The sequence below is a fragment of the Alligator mississippiensis genome, chromosome 8 (assembly GCF_030867095.1).
Source record: "Alligator mississippiensis isolate rAllMis1 chromosome 8, rAllMis1, whole genome shotgun sequence".
NCBI classification, from domain to species: domain Eukaryota; kingdom Metazoa; phylum Chordata; order Crocodylia; family Alligatoridae; genus Alligator; species Alligator mississippiensis.
In genome coordinates this window covers 42,825,126-42,844,192 of record NC_081831.1, presented here as the reverse complement: position 1 = coordinate 42,844,192, position 19,067 = coordinate 42,825,126, and the positions used below count along the sequence as shown (strand labels likewise).

Below are 19,067 nucleotides of genomic sequence, written 5' to 3'. Positions count from 1 at the left end.
CTTGTGTGATAGCAGGCAGATGAGACCATTTGACTGATGGGACTCAGCAGATGCTTGAGGGGAGCTGTGATCTGCAGCTGCCAGATTGAAGTGTTTGTAGCCTTGAGCCTTCCTTTTAATGAACTGAACTGCTGTGTGTTGGCAGTCCTAGAGCTGCCTTACCTCAGGTTCTTCTAGTGTCGTGTGGTGCAGCCCTGCCCTGCCAGATCTCCTGTCAGCTGAGAAGGAAGCTCATCTTTCAGCCTCTCCAGCCTTGATGGGTGACCTGAGAGATGCAGGCTCCATATCCGATTGCTGTCCGTTGCTGATCTGCTGTCACAGCAATATCACTTAAGACGCCTGCCTTTTCTGGCAGATTTTTTCCTCTTTTTCCTGAACACAGTTGAGCAGTTTGCTTCCTTGCGAGTCATACTGAATAGGTCTGGAAGACTTCCTGCAGTGGCCACTTGAGGGTTCTGTTCACAGTATCACCAAATAGGAATTCCCGTAGTGGGAGAACTGGTAGCAAGGAACCAGTCAGTGAAAGAGCAACAGCACTATACAAAACAACTTCCCTTGCTACTGTTTGGGGAGATTTATTGAAGATCCATCCCAGGTGCTGCAGACTTGCACAGAGGCCCAATGCCAATGGGGAGACAGAGTTTGCCTCTTAAATTGGACAGAATGAGCCTCTGGAGTTGGGGTTTATCCTATGCTATGGCCAGAGGTGGAGAGGTTTTTACAACTTTAAAGACATAATTTGCAATAATGCTTATTGGAGTGTGTTTGACCACTTGTGCTGAATTAGTTACTGAAGACCCTGCATCCTCCCAGCATATTTCCCGTATGGCCAACATCCAAGAATCCCAGTGCATTTAAATCAAGTTTAATAGTCAATATGAGCCTTTGTGCTGGTGCCACAGTCAACTTTGAAAGGGAACAGATTCCATTAGAAGGTTAATTTCAGCTTCCTTGCATGCAAAACCAGTGCAGAGCAATCTCTAGGAGTGGAGAAGGCCCACTCTTCTCATCCCAAAAGGGCCTCTAGAGATTGGGGCACACAGGGAGTAGGCAGCATTTGTACATAAAGCTCAAGTGCCTGTCCCTTGGAGGGATGCCATGTCACATCTTGAAGGTCCTTCATATTTAACAGCGGGGAAGGCATAGTTTGAATGGTAGCATTTCCAGTAGCATTGCTTGGTGTGCCCTTAGCAGCAGCCAAATTTGGCTCTCAAAATGGAGGTGGAGGACCCAGCAGATTGTTCCCAATGAGGCTGTGGTGCCACAGAGCTAGGCAAATTTTTCTTTCAGCTTAGAAGTTCTCCTTGTTGAAGTAGAATTTGACCTTCCTGGGGTCCAGCCTGGAGTATTGATGGCAACACTTCTGCAGACTCTTTGCTAAAGCTTCTGGCCCACATAAGAACACACCCACCACAGACCTGCGTGGAACAGAAGACTGTTAACGCCCAGGCTAAATCATTTGTTTAACTTATGGCTCTGTGGCAGGGCCCTTCACTGGCTCGGGGCTTCAGCTGCCTTCGAACTTGGGTAATGGACCCTGTGAATGGTGCAGCCCATAAAAAGGAATACAGAACCATTTCTATTGCAGTGGTTAATATTAATGCAACAAATTAACCTAAAGGGAACTCAGAGGTCTGAACTTCTCTCCAACATACCCCTCCCCCATCACCTGTACCTCAGTGGAGGCTGGCCTTGTTACAGTGTCCAGAGGGGATAACTGTTGTGTGGGGAAGGTGGGAATAAGTGTGACTGTGCAGGGCAGCTTCACTTCTCATTGTTTCCCTCAAGGAAATTTTCTTACTGCCCAACTGAAGGTCCTAGAATTTCTGGTCTCTTAAGTTTAGAGCAAGCCACAACTCCACCTGAAGTCAGTGGAGGTGCTCTGCATGGCTGAAAAAACTGGCCTTAATAGTACAATGACCTCAGTCCTTCAGGCAATCCAGTCAGCTGGGTGCTGTGGAGTATGTGGCACCTAAGCCCCCCTCAGTGTGTGTACTGTATGTGCAGGCCAGATGGCTCGATGGAACATTTCTAGATCATCCAGCTCAAGTCACGGGATGCTGGGACACTCACTTGGGGTGGGCAGTGGCCACTGCAGAGAATTCATTACTCCACATGGGTCTTCCAAAGGAGGTCTTCTGTTTCAGGCCTGTCACCACGTCAGTGACAGTGTCAAAGTTGAGCACTGCATGGCCAGCCTGGAGTGACAGAAGATGACTATTAGTATAGGCAGACATCCTGTCAGTGTCTGGAACCTATCAGATAGCGTGTGGCCTGGATCCCCATCACCGCTGCTCTGGTGGGTGCGTTAGAGGTACAAACCCTGTCTGATGCACATTTTCATCTCAGTAGTCTTTAACATGGCGCTGTCCCATATCTCTGACACAACATTCTCTCCCATTGCTTCTTGTGTCAGACTGTTTTCCCACTCCTACCATGAGAGCATGCATGTGTTTGTGACTCACAATGCTATTGTCCCACCCGGTGAGAAAGAGTCTGTAGTTCAGGAAGCCTGCTTTGCCAGATTCCTCCATCTCTTGCTCCAGTGACACAAGCAGGTCATTGAACCAGGCAAATGCACCCGTATCCCGACAGAGCCAGTAGAAATAAATCTGGGACCCAATGATAGAGAGAGGGAGAGAGAAAGATGCTTTACTAAGGGTAGCAGAGCTGTACATAGTGCAGTGGAGTTGAGCAGAGATGGATAGAGTGTGTGTGTTAAAAAGGATCCACTCTCCAGGAAGGCTGTAGCTACATACTCAAGGATGTATTTGGCTTGGTGAGTGTATTTGGCTTGGGGAGATGCAGTGGAAATACACAAGAGGCTTCCGGGGTGGAAGGCCTAATGAAGTAGAGGGCCTATCTTTCCCATATCACAATGGTTACCTTCTTGGTTTTGAGACTCTGGTCTGCATGTTGGAACTTATACCAGATTGACTTCAGCACAGAGGCAAAGGGTGTGACCCCAATCCCTGCCCCAATCAGCATAGCAACTTCATACTGGAACACATCTTCACTGGCTGTGCCGAAGGGGCCATCTACTTCAATCCTGGCAAGATAAGGCAGGCTCTGGGTAACAAGAGGATGCCACCTTACCTGGAACCACAGAGCAAAACTGTACAGATTAATTGGCTTCCTGACTCTAAAGCCACCCTAGCCTACCTGGGTATTTTTGGTTTTTGCTGCTGAAAGGCATCGATTACATTCTCTGTCCAGTCCCCTGCTGCCCGGATGTGGACAGAAAAGAAATTGTCTTCTGGTGCAGAGGTCAGGGTGAAAGGATGCCACTCGAGGAGAGAGATAGAAGGACAGTTGATGAAAATGTACTGTCCCACTTCCATGTTGAAGCCCTTCTTATGCATCTGTAGTTCCAGTACTTTAGATGGGTGCGTGACAACCTAGGGAAAAGCATATCAGGAAACAGTTGGCACATCTCAGCCCCCCAGAACAGCAACATCACTGCTAATCACCGTTGGCTGAGACTGGAGTGGTTGAGAACTCCCCACTGGCAGGACTACCTCATCCTGCTGGAATAGAAGAGAATAGGCATTCCCACAACCAGTCCTCCTACCTCCTCTTTCACTCTCACTCCTGCTGGGCCAGGCTGATAGGCCCAAACTCCCAGCCACTGCACTATTTGATACCCTTCCATAGCTGGGGAAAAACTGTTATTTCTTCAGCTCTGTAGCTGGGTGGACAGAAGAACGGTATACCCTTGAGGAGTAGGGGATATAGCCAGCTGCTTACCTTTGTTATAACAACCCTCTGTCGAGAACGCCAAAAACGTAAGATGCGCTCAAAGACATAGAGGAGGATTGGCGCCAACACCCACTTCCAGGACTGTGGAGACAGAGTGAGTAGTGGTAAGAGGATGGGCCCCGAGTGGTAGTCTTTTGGTGCTGGACCCTGGTGTCCCTGCATGGAGGTTCCCATATCAAATGCTCCTGTATAGTTTTTGGGAAACGTCCCTTTTGCTACCAAGATTGTGGCTATATCCTTGTATAGGATGACATGAGAACATCAGGACCAGTGTTAGAAACCCACTCAGATGGAGACAGGCAGCTATGACAGGACTGGGATGGGTCCTACGTGAGATGCTTCTCTAGGAAGCAGGAGGTAGCTTGCAATACTGGGAGGGGTGAGCAGCAGGAAGTAGAAGGAAGAAGGGTTAAAAATCTCTCCCATGAGCATGTCAATGGAATGCTCCATACCCATCAGGGAGGAGAAGGGAGAGATCTATTTCATTCAGGCTATCATTGTGTTAGCCACTGTCTACATGGGACAGAGGGACCTTACCTCTGTTGGGATGCCCCCAAACTCTGGCTCCTTACAGTGGTGGTGTGTGCTTCTCCCATCCCTGTATACAAGGTACTGTGCACAGCGCTGAGGACTGTACTTCTTAAGGCTTTCTTCTGTCTGCCCTCGAACAAGACCACTGGGAGAGAACAGAAGTGTCAGTCCAGCTCTCCTGACCCAGCCCTGCCTCCTTGCTTTGCTCTCATCAAAATAAAAGTAGGGCAAGAAGGGACCTTGAAACCTCACTGTCCAACTAAGGGAAGGGGAAGTGCTCAGCCACAGAAAGGAAGCATGTGATAGCTGGGGAACAGCTGAGAAGAACAGGAGGCGAGGGAAGTGTGTCATTCAGATTCTAGACTAGGGTGAGTGTATATACGTGGGTGTATGCAAGGCAAATGCCTGTTTGGGAACAAGGGTGGCAATCAGATGTTCAGTGAGGGGAGATGGTAGGAATGGAGCAGGTGGCTGACTGACTGGGAAGCAGGGAAGCACAAAACAGAGGGGGGAGGAGGCTAGAGTTTGCTGGGGGAATGCAGCTCATGGTGGTGCCTTACGCAATGCCATGGATGACGAGGCCAGCAAAGTAGATGATGAAGAGGTGGTGTGTGTACCAGAAGACCTCAAAATAGCTCCTGCGAATGAACTCCATGGAGGAAGTAACCATAAGAATCAGTGCCACGGTGATGATCACACCAGTCAGGCCCGGGATGCTGGTGAAAGTCACGTATGCTGGAGTCTGTACAGAAGCAGACATAAGCATGGAAGTGAGAGGTGAGAATGGGGCATTAAAGCTGGAAGGAACAAAAGAGCACAGAATGATGCCACTGGGCTTTGTGGCAGGGTCTCACTTCTCCCACAGCAGGCTCCAGGCACTTACCGTGCTGTTAGAGTGGATGGGATTTAGCCACTTGTCACTTCCATCCTGGTGCAGGTCAGAGAGGACAGAAGAGAGGCTCCCGTCTGCAGCCTGCTGGCTGTCATTGTAACGCTCCAAGTTAAACAGGTGAGCAATGGTGTGGACAGCTGAGCAGCACAGAGAGAGAGAGAAAATGAAACTTCTCTCTGGGAGACCGTCACCCAGAGTCCATGGTGCAAGAGGCAGAATGGCCCCATCTCTCTGGTGTACTAAATCCAGGCCAAGTTCTCCAAGAGGAGACCAAGCTCAGCCTGTGCTCAGAGACAGACTGGACCAGCTGTTGCATCTGCTGGTTAGTGCTGCTGCCTCCTGCCCCTGGAAGTGGTCCACACCCAAGTTACCTGTCATCAGGGCAAGCATGTAGGCCACCAGCTTGTGGAAGGTGAGGTTGTGATCCAGCTGCTTCCTCATGGTCCGCCTGCACAACTGGGGGTGGGGGGAGGGGAGGTGGTCAGTGAGAACAGGGATGCTTCCAGGGAACAGACCTCGGGGGCAAGCAGAAAAGAGCTGGCCCCCGCCAGCCCAGGTCGCTGCCTGCAAGGAAACTTCATTGCTGCAGCTCCATGCCCCTCTATGATTTCCAAGTCCCTCTATAAGGAAGATGTCACTCCAGAGATGTTTCTGGGTCCATGTGGTCTGTGGAGGGAGAGAACTGTTCTTGTGCTCGCTGGAGCATGTGGGGAACAGATGGGCCCATTTTGCATTTAAAAGCCGTAGCCCCTGGCACTCAGGAGCCGGGACGTAGCCCCCGGCACTCAGGAGCCGGGAGGAGAGGAGGGAACTGGGCACATGTGCATCCCTGCATACATGTGCCCCTTACCTGACCCGAGGCGGATGCAGCAGTAGTGGAGCCAGCAGTGCAGGCAGCAACAGCTGATCCCCCAAAGGTAAGTGGGGCAGAGGGAGCCAGCACAGCTGAGGCGGATCTGGAGGGGAAGCCCCCCGGCTCCCTTTTAGCTGAGCCAGTAGGGAGCCGCGCTGCGCCACGTGAATAGAGCTCGACAGCGGGCAGGCAGGAAGGGCCAGGAGGGGGACTCCAGCAAGGGCAGGGCAAAGGCACCACACAAAAATATAATTAAATAGCAACTTATGGTGTTGACGCGAAGTGTTGCTAGGGCCTCTGCCCGGGGGGCGCAGCCTACCCGGGGCTTGTCTGAGGCCTCCACCCAGACAGAGCCCATGGGGGAGCTGGCATCTCCCTACCCCCCAGCCTGTGGGGGATGCCCAGCAGAACCGGGTGGGGCAGGGAATGGGGGTCCCCACACCTGTGCTGCAGGTGCCTGTCTTAGGGCCCTGGAGGCATGGGTGAGGGAGCTCCAGGAGGAGGTTAGCAGGCTGAGGGGAATCAGGGAGGTGGAGGATGAAATTGATGGGTATTTTCTCTCCCTGCAGGGCCATGCATCCAAGCGAGAAGCACTCCGGGAGGTGCCCTCCACAGCAGAGTGGCAGATGGTCACCTCCAGAACCAGGGCTGCTCGCAGCAAAGCAGTACCAGTTCCTCCAGTCTGGCTGGAGAACAGGTACGAGGCCCTGGCAACACTGCAGGAGAAGGAAGAAGAGGAGGAAACCTCCGGGGAAGAGGCAATCCACAATCTGAACAGGCTGAAGAAGCTAAGCAGACCCAGAGGAAGAAACATTGAGTGATCATCATAGGCAACTCCATCCTGAGAGGTACAGAGGGTCCCATCTGTCGCCAGGACCCCTTGACACACGACGTCTACTGCCTGCCCGGAGCAAAGATTCAGGACATGATGGGGATGATCCAGGCCATGATCCGACTCACCGATTACTACCCCATGGTCCTAATCCATGTGGGCACTAATGTTGTGGCCAGGAAAAGCCCTGATCACCTGATGACAGACTACCACGCTTTGGGGGGCTTGCTGAAGGAGATAGGGGCACAGGTGGTATTCTCTTCTGTCCTACCAGTGAGCAGACGTGGAAGACGACAAGAGACCTGCATCAGAGAGGTCAACTTGCGGCTTTGGGAGTGGTGTCTCGAGGTGGGCTTCGGCTTCCTAGACAACGATCCACACATCAGGATGAGAGACATGCTCGGGTGGGATGGGCTTCACCTTTCCCCAAAGGTAAGCGTGTGTTCTCTTTTAGGTTGGCGGATCCTCCGGCGGGCTTTAAACTAGGCTCGTCAGGGGAAGGGGAAGACGAGGGCAGAGGAAGCATTGGACCACTAAACCAAGCATCACCCACAAGAACAGCCCAGCCTAGACTGACGACGAGCAGAACAAATACCTGGGTAAGCAACAGGGGCCTGGGTAGTACTGAGATTAGGGGGCCAGTGCACACATCTTTAGGAGGCCTCAAATGTCTCTACACAAATGCTCGTAGAACAAGCAGGAGGAACTTACCCTCCTGCTAGCTGACACCAACCCAGACATAGTGGGGCTCACCGAAACATGGTGGGACCCAACGTATGACTGGGCAGTGAATATCAAGGGCTATAGTCTGTACAGGAGGGATAGGAGAGGGAAGAAAGGTGGGGGCGTGGTGCTCTACGTCAAGGAGAAATACACATTCTCAACGAGTAGCATGGGGTCAGAGGAGGGGCACACTGAAATGCTCTGGGTTAGAATACAAGGAAGTCGAGCGGAAAGGGGCTTAACGGTGGGGGTCTACTACAGACCATCCAACCAAGGGGAAGAGCTAGACCAGGAATTCTTAAGTCGGCTCATGGAGGCAGTTAGGTCAAGGGATGTGGTCATCATGGGTGACCTGAACTTTCCAGACATCTTCTGGGAAGAGCAGTCAGCTAGGTCTGATTGCTCACGTAGGTTCCTAGCCGAGATACAGGACCTCCATCTAAGCCAGGAGGTGCACAGCCCCACCAGGGGAGACGCCTTGTTGGATCTGGTCCTGGCCACGGGCGATGACCTGGTGAGGGGTCTGCAGGTGCTCAACCACCTGGGCGACAGCAATCATCACCTACTGGAATTCACCATCCAGCACAAGGTGGCAAAGGCCTGAAGCAAGGCTGCAGCCCTGGACTTCAGGAGGGTGGATTTCAGTGAGATAAAGAGAATAGTCAGGGAGGCTCTGAGGTCCCGGAGGGGAGGGGAGGTGGCTATCCAAGAAGAGTGGTCGTTCCTTAAGGAGACGATCCTCCAAGCCCAAAGGGAGGTAATCTCAACAAGGATCAAAGTGGGCAAGAGGGTGCAAAAGCCCCCATGGCTCACCAAAAGCACACTGGAATGTCTCCTAGCTAAAAAGGAGGCGTACACCCAATGGAAGGGAGGGGCCATCACCAGGGAGGACTATACCTCGGTTGCTCGGCCCTGCAGGGGGGCGGTCAGGAAGGCCAAGATGGAGATGGAACTGGGACTATACCTCGATTGCTCAGGGCTGCAGGGGGGCAGTCAGGAAGGCCAAGGCAGAGATGGAACTGGGACTAGCTACCCAGATCAAGGACAACAAGAAGTTCTTTTTTAAATACATGGGGTAAAAAGAAAGTACTGGGTAACGTGAGGCCTCTGCAAGACACTAGGAAATCTGATCGTCTCACCAGACGACAAAGCTAACCTATTTAACAATTTCTTTGCCTCCATTTTTCTTAGCAGGGACTGGATCACCCCTGCCACCAGGACCCCCGTAGGCCCCAGGGGACGTGCACCCAGGCCTAGGGTCAGTGAGGACCTAGTCAGGGAACTTCTGGAGGGACTGGACATATTTAAATCAGCAGGTCCTGACGATCTCCAACCCAGAGTGCTGAGGGAATTAGCAGAGGTCATTGCGGGACCCCTGGCACAGCTTTACGAGCACTTGTGGTAAACTGGCGTGGTGCCAGAGGACTGGAAAAGGGCCAATGTGGTTCCCATTTTCAAAAAAGGGAGGAAGGAGGACCCAGGAAACTATAGGCCAGTCAGCCTTACCTTGATCCTGGGTAAGCTTTTTGAGAGAATTATCCTGGCGCATGTCCACGAGGGGCCAGCAGGGGAGATTATGCTTAGGGGCAACCAACATGGGTTCATTAGAGGCAGGTCCTGTCAGACCAACCTGGTGGCCTTCTATGACCAGGTCACAAAATCCTTAGACGCAGGTATAGCAGTGGATGTAGTCTTTCTGGACTTTAGGAAGGCCTTCGACACTGTCTCTCACCCCATTTTCATTAAAAAACTAGGGGACCGTGGCGTTGACACCTACACAGTCAAATGGGTCACTAACTGGCTGGAGGGCCGCACCCAGAGAGTGGTGGTGGATGGGACTTATTCGACCTGGAGGGATGTGGGCAGTGGAGTCCCCCAGGGCTCAGTCCTCAGGCCCGCACTGTTCAACATCTTCATCAGCGACTTGGACGAGGGGGTAAAAAGCACCCTGTTCAAATTCACAGATGACACTAAGATGTGGGGGGAAGTGGGCATGCTAGAAGGGAGGAATAGGCTGCAATTGGACCGAGAAAGGTTACAGGGGTGGGCGGATGAGAACAGGATGGGTTTCAACACTGACAAGTGCAAGGTACTGCACCTGAGGAGGAAGAAACAGCAGCATACCTACAGGTTGGGGAACTCCCTTCTTGTCAGTGCAGAGGCAGAAAAGGATCTTGGAGTCATTATTGATGCCAAAATGAACATGGGCCGACAGTGTGGGGACACGGTCAGGAAGGCCAACCACACCTTGTCATGCATCCACAGATGCATCTCGAGCAGGTCCAAGGAGGTGATCCTCCCCTTCTATGCAGCACTGGTCAGGCCACAGTTGTAGTACTGCATCCAGTTCTGGGTGCCGCACTTCAGGAGTGATGTGGACAACTTGGAGCAGGTCCAGAGGAGGACCACTCGCATTATCAGGGGCCAGCAGGGCAGGCCCTACGAGGAGAGGCTAAGGGACCTGAACCTGTTCAGCCTCCACAAGAGAAGGCTGAGGGGGATCTAGTGGCCATTTACAAACTAGTCAGGGGGGACCAGCAGGCATTGGGGGAGTCCCTGTTCCCCCAGGCACTACCAGGAGTGACTAGAAATAATGGTCACAAGCTGGCAGAGTATAGATTCAGGCTAGACATCAGGAGGCACTACTTCACTGTCAAGGCGGCTAGGATCTGGAACCAACTTCCAAGATAAGTGGTGCTGCCTCCTATCCTGGGGGTCTTTAAGAGGAGGCTGGATGAACACCTTGCCAGTACTCTTTCCTGCCATGACAGGGGGTCGGGCTTGATGATCTGCTCAGGTCCCTTCTGACTGTACCAACTATGAAACTGTAAAACTATGCACAGAACAGGAGGGATCAGATACAGCTGTTTCTTCCCTCTGAAGAGTGGGCCTGTCCGCTGCCCCTGATTGCTCCCTGCTGGAGCTGCTCTCAGGCTGTGGGCAGGAACCTCCTAGGCCAGAGGCAGATCGGGGCAGAGGTCCCATAGGCTTAGGTATATGGCTAATGATTGGTTGGGAGTGGACAGGGGTGAAGTGCTGGGGTGCCCATTAGTTCACAGTAGGGAGTGCATGGTTCCATGCCTAGCTTGCTGCACACAGGACTCACAAAGTGTAGCGCAACAGTACATTAAGTGTAACATGACAGCTGGAGTCACTGCCCACTGCTGTTGGGTGTGGCTACCAAGGGAGGTATACAGGGTTACACACGGCGTTCTTAACAAGTGTGATGGAGCTGTCACATCCTGTCTACCTGTGTTATATACCGAATAGTCATAGGAACCAGAATTCCCCTGGTTGTGTATGAAAATCAGTCCCCAGTCACCAGACAGCTGCCCTAGCCAGTGTGCCCTGTCTCGCCGCTTAGGTATGTATGCCACTGAGTTGTCCCCTTATTGTGGAACCTGCCTTCAAACCCCTGGTGCCATCTGCAAGGGCCTCGAAGCTCCTTGCTCATTATGTTTTTTGCAGCCCAGCCAGGCCTGGTGCTGTCTGCCAGGAAGGGAGAGGGACAGTTGGTTAGAATGTGAGACCTTACTAAACTAAGGAAAAGGCAGCTGGAGCTTAAGGGCTAGGAGGCCTGCTACAAACAGGCCCTGTTGAACCATGGTTTGCTAAAGTTTTAGGAAGAGAGGGCCAGGGGCACAAAGCCTCTAGTTCAGCATTTCTAAACCCAAAAGTGGGTTGCAAGGATATATGAAATGTCATGAGCAAACTTTAAAAATGGATCATCAAATTTAAAAAATGGATTCTCCTTTAAAAGAGAAAAACATAGGAAACTGTGGCTTTTTCCTTCCAGGGCTGGCAGAGTTCCAGCCTGCAAGGGGCTGCTTGAGGCCCCCATATCCCCCCACACACCCCTCCTTCCCCATACACCCACCCCCTGCCCACATGGAGGCGGAGGGCTGGGGTCTAGGGGCAAGGGGCAGCCAGTTGGGAGCGAGGGGCACTGGGTCAGCACTGGCTATCAATATTTACAGATGGGTCCTGATACAAAAATAGTAGAGAATCACTGCTGTAGTCTATCCAGAGGAAAGAAGCAGCACTGGGAGAGGCAGTGAGTAAATCAAGTAGATGCTGGAGCTTTAGGGGAAGTTGGGAGCACTGGCCTCTTCCCTTTCCTTCTCCCCTGGCATCCTTGGGAGGTAGAGTTCCCCTGCTGTTTTCACGAAAGAGGGCTGCCAGCACATTACTGACTCCAAGATGAATATGGGCCGACAACGTGGGGACGCGATCACGAAGGCTAACCGCACCTTGTCATGCATCCGTAAATGCATCACGAGCAGGTCCAAGAAGGTGATCCTCTCCCTCTATGTCACAGTAGTCAGGCTGCAGTTGGAGTACTGCATCCAGTTCTGGGCATCTCACTTCAGGAGGGATGTGGCCAGCATTGAGAGGGTCCAGAGGAGTGCCAGTCATATGATCGGGGGCAGCAAGGCAGGCCCCACGAGGAGAGGCTACGGGACCCGAACCTGTTCAGCCTCCACAAGAGAAGACAGAGGGGATCTGGTGGCAGTCTACAAGGGGGACCACCAGGCAATGGGAGAATCCCTGTTCCCCCGAGCAGTACCAGAAGTAACAAGGAATAACGGCCATAAGTTGATGGAGAGTAGATTCAGGCTAGATAACAGGAGGCACTGCTTCGCAGTCAGGGCAGCTAGGATCTGGAACCAACTTCCAAGGGAAGTGGTCCTTGCTCCTACCCTGGGGGGTCTTCATAAGGAAGCTAGATGGACACCTTGCCGGGGTCATTCGACCCCAGCATTCTTTCCTGCCTATGGCAGGGGGTCGGACTTGATGATCTGCTCAGGTCCCTTCCGCCTTACCAACTATGAAACTATAAAACTGTGATCTCATGTGTGGGCTTGGATCTGGATCTGAATGGCAATGAGTGCTTGCAAGGCTAGGATTTACCCCAGCCACTTCTTCCCTTGGACACAGGTGTGCTTGCAGGGCAAGGAGCCAGGGTAGGGAAGCTCCGTCACTCACCGAACAGGCGCCTCTCAGGAAGGAGAGCAGGTTGCGACACACTGGTAACAGGATCAGCATGCTGTTGAAGTTCAGGCATTTTGCAGATGCCCGGGCCCATGCCAGGGCTGACTGGAAAAGGACAAAAAGTGAGTGAGGGCATCCAAGGACAGCACCAGCTTCACGCATTGGGTGCCCACAAGTAACTGATGTCTCTGCACACAACTGTCTGCATTGGGCTGTAATCCTGGGGCCTAAGGCTCTGCATACATCTAGGGTAAAGGTGGATTTTCCTGTTCTCTCCTGCTTCAACTGCAGTAGGTGCTCTGCCCCTGAGGGCTGTACTCCTGTGCATGGCAGCAGACTGGCTACGATGGGATCCTAGAAATAGCTTCCCTGTTTGCCTTATCTGGAGGGTAAGGCAGGGTGTGGCCTATCTCTAGCCTGAAGTGGGACTGTGAGGGGGAAGGTCTCCTGCCCCTGGGGTGGGAAACAAATTCCCAGCTGATTTTGAAGTGCTCAGCAGGGGGAAAGGAAGGAAGAGATAAAGAAGAAAGGAGAGGAAGAAAAGAGAGATCCTTACCCCAAGGATCTCTCTGGTGTAGTAGAACTTCTCATCCATGTCAAACATCAGGAAATAATACACAAACAGGAAAATGTTGATGCCCAGCCAAGCAGCCTAGAGAGGGGAAAGAGAAGTTATAGTACATAGGAGACAATATCCCCAAAGTGAAGTGTGGAAGTGTGTGTGTCGGGGAGGGAGCGATAACCAAAAAAAATCATTGAACCTTAAAGGAAAATCCTTATGTAACATTACAGTCACGAGAGCCAGATCCTCCACAGGGGAAGAGCAGAAAGCTCCTTTAAGGGCAATACAGCTAGTGCCAGTTTGTACCAGCTGCAGGCCTGGCCTGAACGTCATAATCACTGCCCCTAGGTATGCAGCAGTCAGTCACTTACAGCAGCACTGTCAGACAAACCCACTGATGCTAGTGCCATGGTTTGAGAAACTTTGTGCCTGATTTTTGAGGCACTGCATTCCATTGGCTCCCCTGAAACCACAGCCCTCTTTGGAGCTGTGAACGCTCAGCACCACACTGGTTTTCTCTTAGAAAGAGTCAGCCCTGCAGCTTCCACATGGTTGAGAGCCTGATTTGCTGAGGTGCAAATGTTTGTGGCTCCTATTGAGTCATGGGGAGAGAGATGCTGAGTTCATATGAGGATGCAGAACTCACCAAGCTGAAGGAACTTTCATTCCCACATGTTCCTTATGTTGGCAAACCATGGGAGGGCAGGCAAGTTCCCGTGGCCTGTCTAGGACTACTCTGGTTGGAAGTGAATGGAGTAAGGCCCTGCCTCCATTGCTCATTTCCCCGTGACCTAGGGTGGGTAGCCCTCTGTTAGAGCAGTGGTTGAACCAATAGAAAGTCCCACTGCTGTTGCTGCTTGTCCCATAGGGCCCAGACAGGCTGTAATCTGGCTCTGGGCTTTAGTTGACAACCAGAATGAAGACCAGAATGAAGTGGTGCTGTCCAGTATTTTTGGGAAAGGCAGGGGTGGGTACACATATGTGTCCATCCCTTGTGGACAATGCACTGCGCACTGCTCCCTTCCAGCCCATCAGATACAGCCAGTAACAGACACTCTGTGGCCAGCTGAGGGCTGTTGGCAGGTCTAGATGAGAGGAACTGCTTGCTTTAGACCTCGTTCCCACCTCATAACCACTCCACTCTCCCCAGGCAGTGGCACTTGCTGGTGTTTGTAGTCTCTGTCTACGCAGAAAGAACAAGGGCTGAACAGGTCACAGAGACTGATCTCTGCTCTCATCCCTGAGTCCTGGCAGAGCACAGCTAGGCAGAAGCTGTTGGGCAGGAGCCACTGCCAGTATTCAATTGGTCCCCACTCTGTGAATATGCTTGGGGCTTCTATCTGCCATGCTCTCAGGGCTGCACCTGTCCAAAGTACTAACTTCACTTACTACCTTTAAGAAAGCAGAAATCCCACAGGGACAAATCCCACATCAAATCTCTGTGCTTTGGTAGTGACTGCTGACTGCTTAAATTAGATATTGATCCTGCCCCTGGCTTCACACAGGCAATCTCCTGGGCCTATGCAGAGCCCATCTCCTGGGCGCAGGGTTTGTTCACACAGAAGCAGCTGCAGGATCAGCCTGGGCCAAATTCTCTTTTCTGTGACTTAGATGTAACCTTACTAACTCTGGTACAAGAACTGCCTTTTCACCACCACAACTGGGAACAGAACTCTGATCCTCCCTCTATCATTACTATAAGTTGAAGATCACCCCTTTCATTTTGCATCACTATTTATGTTGTTTAGTAATGCAGGTAGTTACACAATAATTGGCATGAACCTGTAAATACTTGCAAGTTACTATATAATTAAGGGGAATTAATATTTGATTATCTCTCAGTGGAATTCAAATGTTCCCATGAAGTCTCTGTGTGGGAAACTGCAGGCTCAAAGGAAAACAGAATGGAAGCATTGAGGCCTAGTCTTCAAAGGCATTAGGCATCTGCCTAGGAGCTAGGCACCTGTGTACTACCTTTGTGGATCTGAACCTTATAAAAAAAATCTTACCAAAACATGCAAAGTTATTTACTGTTGGTGAGATACCTTTATGCTACCCATCAGCCTGATGAGAAATAATAAAAACAATGTATTTTTTTTTAGACAGCTTCCTTGCTCTAACAATTATTGTAGTTCATTACTTTGCTCAAACCAAATTCAGCAAGCCTAAAGAAAGCAAACCTTCCCCTAATTTTACTAGGCATTAATGAGGCATTAACGAGGCATTAACAAGGTATTAACTTGGGCCCTTCAGCAAGGGGTCAAGAAGGAACTTAAACAAGTGCATAACTTAAACTAGTGGTTCTTCCATACCTTTTTTGTATCAGGGCCCATTTGTAAACATCAGTGGTTAGTCCTGACCCAGTGCCCCTCACTCCCAACCCACTGCCCTCAGGCCCCAGCCCTCCCCCCTTCCCCCCTGATCTCTGCCAGGTTGCAAAAGAAAAGCCAGTTAACCACATTTTTCTCCTGGGAAGGAGAATCCATTCTTAAAGTTTGTATGCGACCTTTTCATATATTCTTGTGACCCACTTTTGGGTCACGACCCATGGAGAATTCTTGTTAAGTTCAGTGCAACCACTAGTGCCAGACAAAATGTGCTCCTCAGGCTCTCTGAAGAAGTAGGGGTCTGTCTGGCTGGGTGTGTGGACCTGCTGGACCTGCTTTAAGAAGTCTTTTCTGTTGCTTGACAGCAAAGGCTATGGGCTATTTTCCATAGCAAGCACTGCAATGCTACAGCAAGAAAATCATAACCGTAGGTGGGGAGTAAATGGAAAAGCAGGTGAAAGTTTATGAAATAGGCAATTGCAGTGTAGCAATCAAGAATGAGGAAAAGGAAAAAGAGAAAATATTTAACATGGCAGTGGAGTTACTACTGAGGAGAATGTTCTTTGTCATTTTTCTTTGAAGAAATCCTTAAATATAATAAAAGTTGAGCTGAGAATCTTAAAAAAAAGATCTGTGAATATTAATTCAAATTAGAAACCAGATTGGTTGCCCCTCAATTGTTTTTGCTTTCCATAAACAAGTCAGGTTTAAAAGAGCAAACACTTCCAAAAATCAAATTTGAAACGTCAGCTTTTCCCAAAGCCACATTTCAGATTGTACAGCACACTGCGAATGCATCATTGTAGGGATGCAGTGGGTGGCTAGTTGTTCACTTGTCCGGTCAGGGCACAAAAACAACAGTGAGCAACTTAGGCAGTTGCTCAGCACCAAGCGATGTGTACATTTCCAATATCAGCTATTTGTAGCACTGTTTGTTTTAAGTACAGTGTGTTGAATTTTTTCTTGTAAAAATCAGTAGTTACCAGAAAATGAAGTTTCTAGAAAATCACATTTTTTTCCTAAAATTTTGCAATTTTCTCAGGAAAATCATTTTTTTTATCAGGCAAACTATTTTCTTTCAAGAAAATTTGTTTTGGGTCATGGTAACACAGACACAAACATTTGGGTGGATTGAACTGAAGTCTTCAGCGTGAGCAATATAGATGAGACATGAATCTAGCTAGAGAGCGGGCCCTTAGATAAGAATGAGGATCTAAAACACCTAAACCATGCCAGTGAGATACCATGGCATATGAGACTTACCCAGATGAAATGTTTTGATTCAGTTCAATTCATCTGTGTCTCTGTGTGTGTGTGTGTGTGTGTGTGTGTGAATGTGAACTGTTTTGATAAAAATATCAACATGAAGTAAAAAATATTGAGAAGTCTTCCCATTAAAAAATATTTTGATATTCTGGCCTGATGTCAGCTGAAAACTGGAATTTCCTATGTGATAGAAATCCTACTACAGTAAAACCTCTGTTATTCGGCATTCCCTGGGAATGGGGAATGCCAGATAACAAAATATGCTGGTTAATTGAGCGGCCCCGGTCGCCGCTTCTCCCACTGCATTTGGGGTGTCCCTCCGCCCCCCCACGGCATCACCACCCCTCCCGCCACATCACAGCCCCTCCCGCGGGCCTTGCAGGCCCCATGGGACAGGGAGGCGGGCCCCACACAGCCTGTTATGCCCCTGGGCCGTGGGGGCTCAGTAGCGCAGGCTGCTTTGCCCTGGGCCGTGGGGGCTCGGAGAAACCAGAAGTGCCATGGTGGGCACTTCCAGTTTCACTTTATCTTTCAAGTCGGCATGCCGGTTAGTAGAGCATGTCAGCTTGTAAGGTACCGGTTAACAGAACTTGTACTGTATTTGCTCAATTCTATTTGCTATTTGTTCATATTATAGAAATCAAGAGATTTGCTTATTTTTTAATTTAAAAGAAACTGAGAAATTCATTGTCTGATTACTTAAGCTTCCCTGACAGAAAACAAGGTAAAAATTGGGAATTATATTATGGCTATGTAATAAGTATAATCAATTTTCATCACAGTTTCAATATAAAGACAAATTCCTGTTTTTAATCTAAATCTAAAAGACCACAGACCAAATTTAGCCCTGATGTAAGTCAAAGAAATTTCACCATGGATGACGTTGCCCTTTCCTCCCTGTTTCAAGGATTCAGATCATGTCTAAACATCCAAGCTATTTATCCCTTTTTTAGAGACTACCTCAAACATGGAAGTTTGTTAAGCAGTGATTCAGGACTGAGCTTAAGTACCTGCTTAGCTACTAAAGTCCCATGATTAAAATGAAAAACATGCTTAATGGTGCCATGAATCAGGCAAGACCTAACCTTTTATACCTTCATAAAACTATTTTATTCAGTAAATCTTGCAAACCATAAAAAATTAGCAGTATCTGCTATTTCTCCATGACCAGCTCATACAAGACATCTTTTTTTAAAACACATTCTTCATATAGTCCTGGTCCACAAAGAATACCTAGCTGATTGTGTGTAAAGAAGCACTTACGATCACCAGAGCTGGAAACCAATGGTTCACCAGCCAGTTTCCCATCTTCCTATGAGGATCTGTGCTCCAGACGCGCTTTATCTCTTGTCAGCCCAGGTGGATTTCCCTGTTCAGCTTCTGTGCCTAACTCTCTGCAACTTTGTGATTCTTTCTCTCGTTTCACTGGTTTTTATGACGTCGGTGGGACCTCGGGCATCCTGCCCAGCCTATGGAATCAGAGCTATGGGGGATTTTCCCCAGAGCTTTCTTTAAGGAAATACTAAGTAATTTCTTATAAGTTCAAAACAGTTTCTCTCAGAAAGAGCCTGACTGCAGCACCAAGAAGCACCTGAAACATGTGCCAATTTTGCTCGTCCAGAACATTTTCAAAAACCTTTTAACATTTTTGCCCCAGGGAGGGTCTATCTGCCAACTGGAAACAACACACTCAAATGGGCACAGAGACAAAAGAGCAGGTGCATTTTAATGGTGAGTCCTGCAACAGTTTTTTGCTGTCTTGTTCCAAGCTCCAACTCCTGTAGTCTGGTGATTTGTAAAAAATCTCAGCGTTTATGAGAAGAAAACAGAGTTTTTTGTGGGGGAATAAAGCCCAGAGAAAAGTTGGAAACATGACCTGAGTATTAGGGCTGTGTGAAGCTTTGGTTGGTGATTCAATTCGGAGGAGATTTGACATGATTCAGTGGCCAAATCTCTGAATCAGCATCGAATCAGAGAACCAATCTAAAGGTCTGAATCGATTCAAAGCTCTCCGAATCTTTGGAAAAGATTCCGAGAGCTTTGATGATTCGGGCAGTCCCCAATGGCTGCAGCAGGGAGCTGCAGCTGACTCTGAACTGGTAGGTACTAGGGGCAGGGGAGCAGGGGCTGGGGAAGGGGACCATGGCAACCCCGCCTGCCCCAGCTCCTGGTACTTTAAAAAAAAGCCTCAATGCTCACGGGGTGCTGCCAGGCCGGGGGGGGGGGGAGTGATCCCACTGCCCCCCACTGCATGAGAGGCTCTGCACAAGCCCCCCTGACCCTCCCCTCGCTCCCCCAGCCCCCCATGGCTGCCCCACCCGGGACAGCTC

The 19,067-nt window shown here is 49.9% G+C and overlaps 1 protein-coding gene across 2 annotated transcripts; it reads right to left on the bottom strand.

The window, feature by feature from the left end:
- Positions 1-849: 849 nt before the first annotated feature.
- NOX1 (NADPH oxidase 1) lies at positions 850-18,726 on the bottom strand. 2 transcript variants are annotated; one of them, XM_019487998.2, is made up of 13 exons: positions 18,001-18,723; positions 13,139-13,234; positions 12,577-12,687; positions 5,554-5,638; positions 5,174-5,319; positions 4,851-5,032; positions 4,297-4,435; positions 3,748-3,840; positions 3,163-3,398; positions 2,887-3,049; positions 2,466-2,612; positions 2,074-2,198; positions 850-1,418 (listed from the first exon to the last, which is right to left on the bottom strand). In XM_019487998.2, exons 1-13 carry the CDS (start codon positions 18,043-18,045, stop codon positions 1,292-1,294), a joined length of 1,695 nt encoding a protein of 564 aa, XP_019343543.1. In that variant the 5' UTR covers positions 18,046-18,723; the 3' UTR covers positions 850-1,291. The 2 variants fall into 2 exon arrangements, with proteins under 2 accessions (XP_019343543.1, XP_019343545.1); XM_019488000.2 differs by lacking the exon at positions 2,466-2,612 and having other exon boundaries at positions 18,001-18,726.
- Between the last annotated feature and the right edge of the window lie 341 nt (positions 18,727-19,067).